We start from the raw sequence: 17437 nt of genomic DNA, 5'->3' as shown, positions 1-17437 counted from the left end.
GATCGGAATACGGGCGTGCGCATGGGAGCATGCACAAATATATTAGTTACAATTACATTGATATGCTGGTGCTCGACTGCGAGGGAGAGAGAGGGAGAGAGAGGGACACACGGAGGCACGGAGCACTGTGTAAACGCTGTGTGTGTGTGAGAGAAGACGGGTCCCTCTCTCTCTCTCCCTCTCTATTTCTCCCTCTCTCTCGCTCGTCCGCTCCCTGCTAGCAGTCAAAACACGTTTGAGGAAGTGTCGGGTTACACTATGCGCTCTCTGCCTCGCTCTGTTTGAGGAAGTGAAGATATTTCCACCCGCTCTGCTGTCGCTGTCAACCATAGAGGGGCCGTTAGTTATGCAAATCAGTGCTATATTCACGTCAGCAAAACTGTCAAATCAGAACAGCTTAGTTGAGTGAGGGAAGATCTTGTGAACTCGAGACTAGACTGATGAGTCAATATGGTAATTAGAGACACAGACCCATTGATACTAACCCCTATTACTATAAAACCATGCTAAACACAGAAAAAAGCCATTTATAATGCATGTCCCCTTTAATGTAAATAGATTTACATGAGGAATAATTAGCATTCTAATACATTATCTTTGACCCGGATGTGTAGGTGTTTCAGCACGGCTGTGATCAATGCCGTTGACATACCATTCTGTTTCGTCTTTCCTCAGGGTTCAATACGGCGACCAATGTTGTCGTCCTCGCAGGAACGAACAGACCCGACATCCTGGACCCAGCACTCATGAGGCCTGGGCGCTTCGATAGGCAGATTTACATCGGTAAAGACCAGGGCCCTCATTTATCAACAATGCGTAGAAAGTGTTCTATTTTCGTTTTTAAGCACAGAATTTAGAATGTGTGTACGCACAGATAAATCGGGATTTATCACACGTGCGTACACAGGTTCTACGCACACTCTGTGTTGATAAATACCATTAGTTCTACGCTCCGCGCTCGTGCACGATTTTAAGTATTTGCATATAGAACCGCCTGTAATTAACCATATACGGTAATGGAACACCCCCATGAAATGTGGAAAAATGGACTAAGCCGAGCGAAGCGTGTTATGGGAGAAATACGCGACAGGCTGACAGAGACATGTACACGTACGGTGATGTCAGATATGATATCTATTAACCATTGCTGCCTGGGCAGCGCAAACACTAATAAAGACCGTGCTGGAATATGACTGCCTTTTCCCGTTTCGTTCGATTAATACCCAGGGATTAAAGTTCTCCTCAATTTTATTCCAAATCGCGATGGATTTTCCGTAAATTTTCTACCTGCATATGATTTGTAGAGGCATACAATCTATTTTGATGTCGGTATTAGGTAGCCTATATTACAATAATACGAGAGCATATACAAGAACAATTAATCTCACTGCCGTGTATGATGTAGCCTACGCCATGTATAGCCTGCCTATATGTGATCAATACAAACTTGAACTTGAATTCCATCATCATATTTATATGTTGTGTCTGTCCACTATGTTTGTTACTTTGTTATTACCCCCCCTATCTATGTAAAGCGACCTTGGGTCTCTTGAAAGGCGCTATATAAAATGAAGCTATTATTATTATGATCATTATTATCACGTCTGTGCGGGAGCTCACAAATAGACTGTTAGTCTCAGTGAAGTTTCAACAGAGGTAATCTACTCTAACCAACAAATTGAAGTAGAAAGCCTTTCGTTGTGACAATCTTATTTGGAAACATGACACACAAAATAAAAAATAATAGTATTTAGCTTTTGATTTGAAACAATATTTAATCGCGTTTGGAGGTGGGTTTGGAGGGCCCAGCTCAGTCATTCTCTTCATAATAGGCACCTATCTCACGGTAGGTGTCACCTTTATTAATGTTACGATTATTAAAATCTCTGTCTGGTTTCCTCAGGCCACCCCGACATCAAGGGCAGGGCATCCATCTTCAAGGTGCACCTCAGGCCCCTGAAGCTGGAAGTAGAAATGGACAAAGTGGCTCTCGCCAGGAAAATGGCTGCCCTCACACCTGGGTTCTCCGGTAGGCACAACCAGAAATGACACTTGTTGAAGGAACACAGCAACTTTTTTCGGAAATTAGCTCACCGTCTTCTCCAGAGAGAGACAAGAAGATAGATATCATGTTCTTACCGTCTTCTCCAGAGAGAGACAAGAAGTGACAATTAAAGGAAGCGGACAGTGCCGGTTAGCTAGGCATTGTCCAACCAACACCTCTCCCGAAGGCTAACCGGCACTGTCCGCTTCCATTCATTGTGCTAAGCTAGGCTAACGTGCAGCCAGATAGTTTTCTACTGAACGCACAGAGAGGAAACTGGTATCTATCTTCTTGTCTCTTTCTAGAGAAGACTGTGAGCGAATTTCCCAAAATGTTGGCGTGTTGTTCAGTTAACATTAGTCATTCATGTCCCAATTAGGGCTGGGCGATATGGCCTAAATATGATATCACGATATTTTCTGACCTTTCGGCGATACACGATACACATCACGATGTTTTTCTTTTTTACCCCAAACAATTCATTATGAGGCTTACCAAGACAGTATTTGATTTTGCAAGCTAACATTAAAGACAAAATAAAATACCCATGCATTTAGCATTTTTATATTATATATTAGATTTAGATTATTAGATTATATATTGCATATATTTAGCAATGAGATATTATATGATTTAGATATGAAATATGATGAATTGAAAATGGGGGACCCTGATGTAAACAAGACTAAAGTCTTTCTCTGGTCTGCATCCCCTTAACAATTGTATGTATTGAGCTGTACTGTACCCATTCTGCAATATGTTAATAAAGTTTTAAATCAATCAATCAATCAATCAATCAATCAATCAATCAATCAATAGCATTTTAATGAAACTACTGTATATATGTATGTCTCTAAATGTTTTGATGAATTGAAAATGGAGGACCCTTATGTAAAAAAGTCGAAAGTCTTTTTCTGGTCTTCATCCTCCTGTACTGTATTGTACCCATTCTGCAACCCTTTAACAAAGTCTTCACTCATTCATTCTGACGGAAACATATAATTTTGATTGACAGTCGAGTCTGCCAATTACGTCACAGCGCTTGCACCCGCCCTGCTGTTCTTAGCACCAATCGGCAAGCTCCTAGCTTTTTACTTCCTGAATGTCCTGTGGCTGAACAACGTCAACAAGGCTACTAACGTTAGCTCCCCGCGGCCGTCGAGTAGGAGACCAGTGCTAAACAGGATGACTAAATGAGGCATAATGATTTTACTACAACGAATGTTATAATAAAAGCCTTTCCATACATCTGTCTGATTGAAAACTTTATTAACAGACCGCGGAATGGGCATATCTCAGCACGGGCTGAGATATGAACGAGTAACGTGTGGACAGATTGACGCGACACAATCCTCTTGGGCAAAACATCACGATATCCACGATACGTTGAAAAAGTGTATCGTTAATGAACTGTACCCGATATTTATATAATATCGTCATATCGCCCAGCCCTAGTCCCAATGTATTTAGGCTTACACAAAACCACCTCTTTATTTAGATATTGACTTTAGGGCAAAACCACCTCTTTATTTAGATATTGACTTTAGGGCAAAACCACCGCTGTATTTAGATATTGACTTTAGGGCAAAACCACCTCTTTATTTAGATATTGACTTTAGGGCAAAACCACCTCTTTATTTAGATATTGACAGGGCAAAACCACCTCTTTATTTAGATATTGACTTCAGGGCAAAACCACCTCTTTATTTAGATATTGACTTTATGGCAAAACAAGCTCTTTATTTAGATATTGACCTTAGGGCAAAACCACCTCTTTATTTAGATATTGACTTTAGGGCAAAACCACCTCTTTATTTAGATATCGACTTTAGGGCAAAACCACCTCTTTATTTAGATATTGACTTTAGGGCAAAACCACCTCTTTATTTAGATATTGACTTTAGGGCAAAACAACCTCTTTATTTAGATGTTGACTTTAGGGCAAAACCACCTCTTTATTTAGATATTGACTTTAGGGCAAAACCACCTTTTTATTTAGATATTGACTTTAGGGCAAAACCACCTTTTTATTTAGATATTGACAGGGCAAATCCACCTATTTACCGGTATTTAGATATTTACAGGGCAAAACAACCTCTTTATTTAGATATTGACTTTAGGGCAAAACCACCTCTTTATTTAGATATTGACTTTAGGGCAAAACCACCTTTATTTAGATATTGACTTTAGGGCAAAACCACCTCTTTATTGTGGAGAGCCACCACTGGAATGAGTTCTTCAGACTTATGAGAGCCACCACTGGAATGAGTTCTTCAGACTTATGAGAGCCACCACTGGAATGAGTTCTTCAGACTTATGAGAGCCACCACTGGAATGAGTTCTTCAGACTTATGAGAGCCACCACTGGAATGAGTTCTTCAGACTTATGAGAGCCACCACTGGAATGAGTTCTTCAGACTTATGAGAGCCACCACTGGAATTAGTTCTTCAGACTTATGAGAGCCACCACTGGAATGAGTTCTTCAGACTTATTAGAGCCACCACTGGAATGAGTTCTTCAGACTTATGAGAGCCACCACTGGAATGAGTTCTTCACACAGGGATAGACTCACTATAGAGTTATGAGTTATGAGAGCCACAAATAATTGATAATAGACAAGTATGTGTTCTTTATGCTTTCAGGTTTTATGCTTTTACATTGAAGGCAAAACTTAATTTTTTCTCTTATTATTATTTAAAATGTTTTAAATAGCAATTGAAATCTTTCTCCCCACTGAACCGTACCAAAGCGAAAGCCGTCGGCCCAAAACCGTGACATCATCGACCTTTATTTATACTCGAAAAGACGATTGAGGTCACCCTCATTTTCAATGTCGTCAAGACTTTACAGACATTTCAATGCACACATTTCTACAATATAACAATAATAAATATTAATAACTATCTATATAGTATAAAATGAACATAGGCATAAAAGCAGCACACAGATTGACAGAATAAAAAAAAACAATAAATTGCAGACATAAGAATAGGTATAAAAGACAATAAAAGTAGTGCGATGTAAACGTGCAAACTTAATAATGGCATAAAATAAGTACAAAAGGCATGTGAGCCCCCCCGGAACAGTCAGTCCCCCCAAAACACCCCACACATCAATATGAATCGTACTGTTCCACCTCTAATATATATATATATATATAGACATCTGTTTTATCAAATAAGATGACGTTTTTAGTCCGCTCACCTCATATTTATTGCAGCAAAATGGGATTGTCAAGCAAAAGAAATGCCTCTAATCCCTCGTGATGTATATTTTGTCACTCGGAAGTCGATGGGACTGTTTTGTTTTCCAGATTTGATTATTTTCTTTTCAACACTAGGTGCAGACATCGCAAACGTCTGCAACGAAGCGGCCTTGATCGCCGCCCGCCACCTTTCTGACGCCATCAACGAGAAGCACTTTGAACAGGCCATCGAGCGCGTTATTGGAGGTGAGAGTCAACCGTTTGCACCACACACACCATCACCCCCTCCCCCCTAGTCCGAAACCTTGGTGTCCTCCTTGACCCCACCCTCTCATTTGACCCCCACGTCCGCTCCATCGTAAAAATATCATACTTTCACCTCCGCAACATTGCAAAAATCCGTCACTGCCTCTCCCCCCCTGCTGCTGAATCCCTCATACACGCCTTCATCTCCTCCCGCCTGGACTATTGCAACTCCCTCCTCACTGGCATCACCTCCCGCTCCCTCCATAAACTGCAAATGGTCCAAAACTCAGCCGCCCGCCTCCTCACTAACACCCGGTCCCGTGAACACATCACTCCTGTCCTCCACTCTCTCCACTGGCTCCCGATCAAACACAGCATAAACTTTAAAACACTACTCCTCACCTTCAAAGCCCTCCTTCTTCCCTACCGCCCCACCCGTTCCCTCCGGTCCTCCTCCACTGCCTCCCTCACTGAGCCGACATCCAAACTCAAAAACTTTGGTGATTGGGCCTTCTCTCGCACTGCACCCCGACTCTGGAACTCCCTCCCTCAGTCCATCAGAGACTCCCCTACACTCTCCACCTTCAAAGCTCGCCTCAAAACCCACCTGTTCTCCCTTGCCTTCCCGACTTCTCACTTTGCTCCCGACTATTGTCAGCGACTTCGGGTTATTGAGAAGCGCTATATAAATTAAATGAATTATTATTATTATTATAACATACTGTTACGACCCCTGTGAGTCTAAGGGTAAAGGGCTGTAACATAACAGTTGGTTGACAGAAAAGATGGACCACGTTTGTAAACAACAATGATATTTATTGAAAGATGCAAAGGAAGCACATGTAGCTCAGGGGTGAGCCCAGGCCAAAACAACAAACAAACACCACTATACTCCAAATAAACACAATCTAATCTATGGTAAAAGAGATTACATTACCTAAACTACTCTTACCTAACCAAAACAGGAGAAAACAATGTCCAAAGGAAATGGCAGCTCACCCCATCTGTGCTTCCTGAGAAAGAGAGAAAAACACATTAATTATACAGAAACAAAGACAGAATATATACAAAACAAACTATAACTTAACAATGCTCTCTCTGCGGCCATACAATCACAAAGGCACTTTCACTATTACAAAGGCCTATAAACAAAAAGGGATATTATCAAAGTACAATGCCACAAAATAACACTAGGCCTAGCCTCATGCCAGAGAGAGAGAAAGACTGAAGGGAGAAAGTCATGTTTTAACAGGTGTGGGGTGATCCATGATTGGGGGGTGTGGATTGAGTGTTAGAGTCTGGAAAGCCAACCACCAATCACTGCTGTGTTGCAATAATGGAAGGATTGGCCTGGCAGGGACCAATGGGGAAGGGAACAATGGCTGGAGGGAGGAAACAAAATGGAGAACACACACACATGGAGACACACACTGGGGAATATATACATTGGGATGTAACACCCCCATACATAAGACAAAAAACATGCCTACATAAACTACCAACTAAACATGTTTTTTTTTCTTTTTTAACAACGAGATAACATCCCCGAGATAACATGCACTCCAAAACAAAGAGCTATGAAAAAACTAGCAGCAACATAAAACGAGTCCACAGCAACATAGACCGAGTAGACAGAAAAAATAGATCAAGTCGACAGCAATATACAGTAGAACGAGTCGACAGCAACAGAGATTTCAACTACGAGACAGAGCATCCGCCAACACATTATCAGACCCCTTCTTATGCTTTATGCTGAGGTTATAATTTTGCACTATGAGCGCCCAACGCATGAGGCGCTGATTGTGGTTGTACATCCGCGACAGAAAAACCAATGGGTTGTGGTCGGTGTACACTGGTAATACGCTCGAACCGACATACACCTCAAAATGTTGCAACGCATACAACATAGCCAAAGTCTCCTTTTCAATAGTGGAATAGTTTAGTTGATGTTTGTTAAATTTCCGGGAGAAATAACAAACCGGGTGACTGACACCATCGTGATCTTCCTGTAATAACACCCCTCCAGCTCCCACCCCGCTGGCATCCACCTCCAGCTGGAACGGCAGGGAGAAATCTGGAGCAGAGAGAACAGGGGAACTGCATAAGAGAGCTTTAACACTATCAAATGCATTTTGACAATCAGCTGTCCACATGAATGGTTTGGACGGGCTACACAGGCTAGTGAGAGAAGTGACGACAGAAGAAAAGTTCCGGCAAAAACCACGGTAATACCCAGCCATCCCAAGGAATCTACGCAATTCCCGCCTAGTAGTAGGCACTGGAAAAGTTGTGATTGCAGATATTTTTGCATCCACCGGACGCACTTGGCCTTGTCCTACCTGCTTACCAAGATAGGTAACCGTAGCCTTGCCGAACTCACACTTGGCAAGGTTAAGGGTCAGGGAGGCTCCAGCTAAGCGGTCAAAGACAGTTTGCAAGGTTGTCATGTGGTCACGCCAGTTGGTCGAATAGACAACCAGGTCATCGAGATAGGCATTACAATTTGGAACACCAGCCAGGACTAGGGTCACCAGTCGCTGGAAAGTGGCCGGGGCATTACGCATTCCAAAAGGCATTACAGTATATTGCAAAAAATTGTCAGGAGTAACAAACGCCGAGATTTCCGAGGCACGGGGGGTCAAAGGGACCTGCCAGTAACCCTTTAACAAATCTAGTTTGCTAACATAGGTGGCAGATCCAAGGTTGTCAATACAATCTTCCATGCGGGGCAGTGGGAAGGAATCAGGCACGGTGACAGCATTTACCTTTCGGAAATCAGTACAAAATCTAGGAGTTCCATCCGATTTGGGAGCTAACAAGCAAGGTGAACTCCAGGGACTGCAACTTGGCTTGGCTAAACCATGTTTTAACAAATAGTCAACCTCCTGTTGCATCATGGCCCTCTTGGTGATGTTAACACGGTATGCATGTTGCTTGATAGGCACAGCATTGTTAACTTTAATATCATGGGCCAATACAGAAGTACAGGAGGGAACATCACCAAACAGAGCCATGTAGGCCTGAATCAAATTTGTGATGTCCTCTCGCTGCTCCTCAGGTAAGTGTGCTAAGTGAGTGGGCAGGTTCAATAACATTTCAGTGTTGGACAATCTAGCACCCTGATGGGCTGCATTGTGCAACTCCAAGCCATCTACGTCCTCACCACTAACGTCAGGAGAGTCCGGAACTATTGGAGTTGAGGCAACAGCAGAGACGGCCAGTCCGGCTGTCTGGTCTGAGGTCTTCACCTGCACACTATCTCTGGAAAAATATGGTTTAAGCATATTGATGTGGCAAACACGAGAGTGACGTTTACGATCAGGGGTGCGAACCACATAGTCTGTATCACTTATCTTCTTGTCTATTGCATACGGTCCGGAAAAACGAGCGGAAAGAGCAGAACCAAGGATAGGTAACAGGACTAGAACCTTATCACCTGGCTGGAAAGATCGAGAAACAGCTTTCTCGTCATAGTGCCGTTTCATAGTTCTCTGGGAAGAAGAGAGCGCTTCTTTTGCGAGAGAGCACGCCTGATGCAGTCGCTCTCGAAACTGGCTAACAAAATCTAGCACATTAGTGGGTGTGCTGGCACCCTTTGACATGAACCGTTCTTTAAGAACTTTCAGAGGCCCTCTAACAGTGTGCCCAAAAACGAGCTCAGCAGGACTGAAACCAAGAGACTCCTGTATGGTCTCTCGCGCAGCAAATAGAACAAGGGGGACACCCTCATCCCAATCTTTCTCTGTGTCTAAGCAATATTTACGCAGCATGGACTTTAAGGTCTGATGCCAACGTTCTAGAGCCCCCTGAGTTTCAGGGTGGTAGGCACTGGACACTATATGTCGGATACCCAGGGACTGTAACACTTGCTCAAATAACCTAGACAGGAAGTTGGTGCCTTGGTCCGTTTGTACTACCTTAGGCAGTCCAAACGTGGAGAAGAACTTCGTCAAAGCCTTAATTATTACAGGCGCTGTAATTCTGCGAAGAGGGATAGCCTCAGGGAAACGGGTGGCGGTACACATTATTGTCAACAAAAACTGATTGCCGGCTTTGGTCCTTGGCAACGGACCAACACAGTCAACTATGACATGTTCAAATGGTTCACCGACCGCTGGTATAGGACAGAGGGGAGCAGGTGGAATTACCTGGTTTGGCTTTCCGGTGATCTGACAAGTACTACAGGTACGACAGTACTGTGCTACATCGGACTTCAAACCGGGCCAAAAGAAATGTTGAAGTATTCTGTTGTACGTTTTAGTGACTCCCAAGTGTCCAGACCAAGGGTGGTCATGGGCCAAGAACAGTACATGCTGACGATAAACTGCAGGGACAACAATCTGATAAACAGTGCTCCAGTCTGGTACCTGATCTGGTAGCCCTATCTCCGATTGTGCATGCTCTGCCAGTCTAGTACCATGGGACCTCCATGTACGCATCAAAACTCCTTCATCCACAAAATAAGAATGCAACTCTCTCCTCTGTTCCGTTTCAAGAGAAGAGAAACATTTTGCAAGAGAAGGGTCAGCCTTCTGGGCAGTAATTAGAATTCCACGAGTAACGGGTAACTTCAATGCGTCGGAACTAGTTACAGTTGTCTGTGGGGGTACCTTACTATGAGTCGGTGGTTTGTCAGCGGTATCAGAAGTTGGAGCCAGCAACTCCTCCCTGACAAAGGCTGAAGCAAAAACAGAGTCAGACAAATTAATTTCATCACCTCTCTTTTTCAATTGAGCCCGAGTGACAACACTTGCAGAAAAAACTTCAGGGAAGTTCTGTGACAAGTCATCAGGCAGAGAATCTGTGTCTGGGTGATCCAACACTTCCAGCACAGCGTTCACCTGTCCTCCAGCTAAATCATTTCCCATGATAAAGGAAATGCCTTTAACTGGCAAGGAAGGTCTCACCCCTATTTTAAAGAAACCAGTGACCAAATCAGATTGTACATGAATACAGTGTAACGGGGCTGGCACGAAACCCATCTCAATACCTTGAACCAGGACACTAGAACCACAGGAAGATTTCTCAGACAGAGGTAGTACATCAGAGAGGATAAAGGATTGTGAGGCTCCAGTATCTCGTAAGATCTGAACTGTACACTGATCTTTTGGATCCCCTGTCAAGGAAACTAAACCCTTGGAAGTAAATGGCCTGAAACAAGGATCGAGAACATCCTGATCATTGTGCATCTGTTGATCGGAATCAGGTGCCATTTTAATCAGACCAACCCCTTTGGGTTGCCTAAAGTTCTGAGAGGACGGTTGCTGCTTACGTTTCAATGTTAAACAGTCAGAAATAACATGACCAGATTTATGACAGTAGTAACATGTCCGCTCCTCTTTTGAGCGTGGAGGTGACATTTTTGGTCGGGGGTGTGTGAATTCTGAATGGTTGGGGACAGAAGGTCTCTGAGAGAAATCATGGGGGAGAAACGAGTCACGCCTATCTACAAACACAGTTTTATGGGTTAGCGCAAACTCATCAGCTAATACAGCAGCTTGCTGCAGAGTGGACACTTTCTGCTCACTCAGGTAAATTACAATACGCTCTGGCAAACGATTCTTAAACTCTTCTAATAGAATGAGTTCTCTGAGAGAGTTAAGATCTGAGGCCTTGCTTGCTGCACACCATTTATCAAAGAGAGTTCCCTTCTCTCTAGCAAACTCTACAAAGGTCTGGTTGACAGCTCTCTTGTGACTGCGAAACCTCTGCCTATAAGCTTCGGGCACAAGCTCATATGCACGAAGGATGGCAGCCTTCACAGTATCATACAATAGACTATCTTCTAGGGAAAGTGTTGAACAAACCTCTTGGGCTTTACCAGTCAATTTGCATTGAAGCAACAAAGGCCAGACCTCTCTTGGCCAGCGCAATGAAGCAGCAATACGCTCAAACACATTAAAATAAGTATCAACTTCTGTCTCTCGGAACGGAGGCACCAAAGCAATGTGTTTACTTATATCAAAAGTGTGTGATGAATAAGCTGTGGAGGAGGACATACCCGGGCCTTGTGGAGGAGTCGGTGTAGCAGAGTTGGATCCACTCCTTAGGACTTCCAGCTCCAACCTCCGCAGTCTGAGCTCTTTTTCCACTTCATGCTCAAGCTCCAACCTACGAATGTTAACAGCCCTTTCATTTTCTGCCTCAAGCTCCATTCTACGAAGCCGATACTCCGCCTCACGTGCTTGTGCCTTCTCCTGAGCCTCCATCTGGAGACGTGCTATTCTAACCTTGACCTGGGCCCCTTCTCGAGACCCAGTTGACACAGGAGAGGTCAAGTGAAAATGTGGCAATGTGACGTTCACACCTGCCTTTTCAGCACCCTGGGCTTGCTCCTCAGAAGGCGGTGCTTCTGTAGGTTCACCAGGAGGACTTGCATGTTCATCAGAGACCGCAGGTAAAACAAGCGTCCCCTGCTCCAACAGCTTATCTACCACAAGACACCTGATATCCTGCTTAAGATGCTTTTGTTGAACCGAGAGTTGAAAATGTGTGGCAATCTCCACTAAGTCTGCTTTGCGGCAGCTATCTAGCGCTTCCCAAGTAGGATTGCTCAAGAATTTCCCCAGATCAAAAGTACTAACTGCCATTATTTTTTTCTTACACAAATGCCATTTTTACACAAATTAATTAATAACTATACAAGTGTAAACAAACACAGTTCACCAAATCCATCAACCAACAATTGAACACGGGTTACAAAATCCAGGCAGAGCCCCCATTTATGTTACGACCCCTGTGAGTCTAAGGGTAAAGGGCTGTAACATAACAGTTGGTTGACAGAAAAGATGGACCACGTTTGTAAACAACAATGATATTTATTGAAAGATGCAAAGGAAGCACATGTAGCTCAGGGGTGAGCCCAGGCCAAAACAACAAACAAACACCACTATACTCCAAATAAACACAATCTAATCTATGGTAAAAGAGATTACATTACCTAAACTACTCTTACCTAACCAAAACAGGAGAAAACAATGTCCAAAGGAAATGGCAGCTCACCCCATCTGTGCTTCCTGAGAAAGAGAGAAAAACACATTAATTATACAGAAACAAAGACAGAATATATACAAAACAAACTATAACTTAACAATGCTCTCTCTGCGGCCATACAATCACAAAGGCACTTTCACTATTACAAAGGCCTATAAACAAAAAGGGATATTATCAAAGTACAATGCCACAAAATAACACTAGGCCTAGCCTCATGCCAGAGAGAGAGAAAGACTGAAGGGAGAAAGCCATGTTTTAACAGGTGTGGGGTGATCCATGATTGGGGGGTGTGGATTGAGTGTTAGAGTCTGGAAAGCCAACCACCAATCACTGCTGTGTTGCAATAATGGAAGGATTGGCCTGGCAGGGACCAATGGGGAAGGGAACAATGGCTGGAGGGAGGAAACAAAATGGAGAACACACACACATGGAGACACACACTGGGGAATATATACATTGGGATGTAACACATACGGTTATCCTATAACCATAGTTATATGAGTATAGCGAGCGCTCTGCTCGTAGTAGAACATATCCCATATCAGTCTAATACTAAATACATTTCTTCACATGTACACACCCATCCGCCTGGCCACACCCCCATCCGCTCCTCTACATAAGCGGGGATGTGGCCATACTAACAGCTCCTTCCCAAGTCTTTCACCACCGAAGGCGAAGACCACGGGGTCCTCAGTGAGTCCGAGCAGAGCGCTCGCTATACTCATATAACTATGGTTATAGGATAACCGTATGTTATATATCGTAATAGCTTACGCTCTGCTCGTAGTGGAACACAGGAGCTGAGCAGAGCGGAAGCTCGACAAATGTACCTGCTGAGGCCCCCCACAACCATCAGAACCGGGGAGGACCCGAGCCCCCGGACCCCCCTAGTGGAGGACGGGAGGGAATCTGATCCGACTGTGCGAAGAGGGTTTAGCAACTCAAACGCACAGGGTGAGCAGATCGTGGGACTTACCTTCCCACAGAAGAACCCACAACTACACAGGCGCGCAACCCACATGCCACTAGGGAACGAACGGGAAGAAGAAGAAAAAAACGTTACAATCCCTAATATCACGGGGTCAAGGTCAAGAACCCAACCCTGTGGCAAGGTCGTAGCAGCTGAGCGTGAAGGAGGACCCAGCCCCAGGAAGGGTCAGGACCCCCCGGAAAAGGGGGCCTGGTGAGGCCAACGACGCCGCAGCATCGAGACCCCACCAGGGTGTCACTAGTGACACCATCCCCCACATCGCCAGCGTATCGGACAGGGCCCATCCAAGAGCAGGCCCTTCCCCCCTACATCACGCTGCCCTGAAGCACTCAAAGAGGCTACACCCCCACAGCGGGACCAGGCAGCGCACCAGGGAGACAACCCCCAAAGAGGTTGATCCCTCTATCCAGGCAACAGGTCAAAAGGACTCGACCTGTGCCTGGAGCACTGCGGACTAGACAGGCGCCTAAGGGGTCTGCTGAAAACAGCACCCCGGCGGAATGGGCGTTCGGTATGCTGTGCACCATGTCACAGCCTCCACAAAAAAACCCTGACCCTCTAGAGAGGCCGAGGCAGAGAAGGCTGACACGATTGGCAGATGTCATGAAAGGTGCGGGGGCACACTCGCAGGCAGACGGGGTCAAGCCTGGCCTAACCCGAGAGTCGACTCTGCTACCAACACACCTGGAAACCAACCACCACCCTATGTTTAGTTTAACAGGAGGCGGTTGTTCCTATAACACAACTGCGGGTATACACCGGCTATACAGCAGTACAAGTGTTTCAGTTCTCAAGAAGGGGTTAACTCAGGCCAACATGTCGACGAGAACGAGTCTGGACCTGGGCCCGGCGGACCGGGACGTACACAGGGATGCCAGAAGGGTACAACAACCACCTCGACAGCTCCCTCTCAGCCCCGCCAAGCAGGAGAAAAGAGGGGCGAAAAAAGAATGGAGAAGGACCAGGCTCCTTTAGCACAGCGCAGGGTACAACACAATATGGACCAAGCAACAGTGAAGGATAATATGCAGTGACATAACCACGAACACCTCCATAACATCAACCCCTGCAACGCCCGGGCCAACCCGGCATTTTCCCCCCGAAAAAGCACAAGTCCTTCAGGGTACCAGAACAGCATATCTGCGCCCCGGTGGACAACGGGTTAACCCTTAGGAGTCTAACCTCAAGAGCTCCTCCTCCTGAGAATTTCCCCCTTTTTTTTGTTACATAATATCAAATTACAGATTCATACCTTCAAAGTAAGCCATCAATTGTAAAATTTGAGCCGATAGTTTTCAATCAATGTCCTATCAAACATTCTGGTACAGTCATTACCAATTTGCAGCAGGAGCCTCTGAAGAGAATTCAGTGAATTCAGCTAATGATAAGGGAACTACACTCCTTCCCAAAATGCAATGTGATGTCAATGTCACTAGACCAATTCACACCATGAAACAAAGGCCCAGCAGGGAACAATTACAGCTGAATGGGGGTATAGTGTGACTGATCAATACAGGCAGGCCTACAGCAACACACACTTTGATTTGATGCCATGCATACACACACACTAGATAGACAGAGGTTTAGATATTTAGATAGATATATAATAGTATAGTAATATAATAGAAAGAGAGAGAGAAAGAGAAAGAAAGAAAGAAAGAAAGAAAGAAAGAAAGAAAGAAAGAAAGAAAGAAAGAAAGAAAGAAAGAAACAGAGAGAGAGACATTTATAATAATAATAATTATTATTATTATTATTAAATAGAATAATTTTCTTTTTTTGTATTTTCTTTTTTTATTCTTTTTTAAACAAACATATAAACAAACATGACAACACACGATAAGATATACAAGCATTAATTGTCAGGGCACATCCAATGAGATCACCTTTTGGTTAGTTGTTTTATATAAGATATACCCATAATACCTGTTATCTAAAAAAAAAAAACCTACACACATATGCTCAGCTCGAACCCCCCCCTCCCGGACCCCACCTTGAGAAGTACCTCCACTATCCCTCGCACCTAACCAGACACTACCATTATAAGCTAGCTTTTATTCTCTCCACCACTTCTAACCACATTGACATTTTGGATTCATTGAGACCCAGAATTCTTGCTGTAGATATTTCATGGTAAATTACATCGAGATATGTAAGAAACCAAACTTTACGGCACATTTTTTGTGATACCCGATAAAACCAATCTCTTTAGCTGTGGATTCACTGCAAACTCAAAAACATCATTCAACAGCAATACCGAGGGTGTACAGGTATATTCCAAGATACGAGTTTTGATATTTGTTGGGTCACATCTTTCCAGAATGCTTAACTGGTGAGCAGTCCCAATACATGTGCATAAATGTCCCTTCGTCCCCATTTGTACATTGGGTGCATTTGGAATCTTGTTTGAGCCCATTCGGCACAGTCTTATAGGAGTCAAGTATGTCCTGTGAATTTAGTTAAGATTGATTTGTTGATGATCCGGGTTCCTTGATGTAAGTCGGACATTTGCCCAGGCTCCTTGCCAATCAAAGTCATTTTCCAGGTCTGGTATATCCCTCCTCCAGACAGAGTCAAGTTGGAGGGTTTCATACGAGGACGTTAGTAATTGATGATAAAATTCTGAAACAAAACCTCTCGATGTCTCTCTTGAGTAGAAGAATTTGTGGTATCTGTGGTGTTCAATTGGTCTGTCTAATGGAACACCGTGAGACTTCAAACTAGCTCTAACTGTTTGTGAAAAAGCCATGTGGACTTTGGTGAGATTAAATTTTTGGCGTATTTCTTTATCACTACAAAACCCTGTTTGTTAAAACATCCCCTAATGATGTATGCCTTGCTCTTCCCATATAGGGAATCTTATAGGTCGTTTTCCAATTAAGAGAGCATTGTTATTGAATAAGGGAGTATGATTGTGCATTCCTGTGGGTTAGGATTTTTTTTTTTGTGATTCACGCCATAGTAAATAGAATAATTTTCTATAGGCTTGCCGTGGTAGTCAGTGATACTGGTGTCATTCTGTGTTCAGGCTTCCATACTTATTGAAAAAAATGCTCATATCCAAAAGTATTAGATAGATATAGGTCATACATGTAGGTATGCATTTGGTTACACACACACAGAAGTAGTCTCAGAGAGAGAGAGAGAGAGAGAGAGAGAGAGAGAGAGAGAGAGAGAGAGAGAGAGAGAGAGAGAGAGAGAGAGAGAGAGAGAGAGAGAGAGAGAGAGAGAGAGAGAGAGAGAGAGAGAGAGAGAGAGAGAGAGAGAGAGAGAGAGAGAGAGAGAGAGAGAGAGAGAGAGAGAGAGAGAGAGAGAGAGAGGCGCTCAGCAGAGTAGCACACAATCATCAAATTTGCTGACGACACAGTGGTGGTGGCCTGATCTCTGCCACACGAGAGGGGCCTACCTGGAAGAGGTCAAGGCCTGGCGGGTGGTGCCAGGAAACAGCCTCTCCCTGAACGTCAGCAAAACAAAGAGATGATTGTGGACTTCAGGAGGTCGGGGTCAAGGACTACAGCCCCCTCAGCATCGACGGGGCACCGGTTTAGAGAGTCAACAGCTTTAAGTACCTCGGAGCCTACATATCCGAGGACTTGACATGAACCACACACATTGACAGTGTTGTGAAGAAGGCACGACAATGCCTCTACTTCCTCAGGCGGCTAAGGAAGTTCCAAGTCAGTCAGAAGATCCTTAAGAACTTCTACTCATGTACATAGAGAGCATCCTGACTGGCAACATCACCTCCTGGTTTGGAATAGCACTGCACAAGACCGAAGCAGACTACAAAGAGTGACACTTCAGCCGAACGCACAATTGGAGGGGGTCCCCACCCTCCAGAACATTTACAACAAGCGGTGCAGGGCAAGGCTAAGAGAATCATTAAAGACTCCAGTCACCCAACAACTGCCTCTTTGAACTGCTGCGGTCAGGCAAGCGATACCGGAGTCTCAAGGC

The 17437-nt window shown here is 44.2% G+C and overlaps 1 protein-coding gene across 1 annotated transcript in view; it reads left to right on the top strand.

Annotated features, from left to right (window-relative positions):
- afg3l2 (AFG3-like AAA ATPase 2) overlaps positions 1-17437 on the top strand; it is a 251039-nt gene that overhangs the window by 199706 nt on the left and 33896 nt on the right. The window contains exons 11-13 of the mRNA XM_084311762.1: positions 676-783; positions 1904-2029; positions 5386-5496. Of these exons, the coding sequence (XP_084167888.1) occupies positions 676-783; positions 1904-2029; positions 5386-5496 (345 nt within the window). The remainder of the gene's footprint in view (positions 1-675; positions 784-1903; positions 2030-5385; positions 5497-17437) is intronic.

Source organism: Notolepis coatsorum, assembly GCF_963971535.1.
Source record: "Notolepis coatsorum genome assembly, chromosome: 4".
NCBI lineage: Eukaryota > Metazoa > Chordata > Actinopteri > Aulopiformes > Paralepididae > Notolepis > Notolepis coatsorum.
The sequence above is the reverse complement of the archived record's forward strand: the minus strand, read 5'-3'. Positions and strand labels throughout refer to the sequence as shown.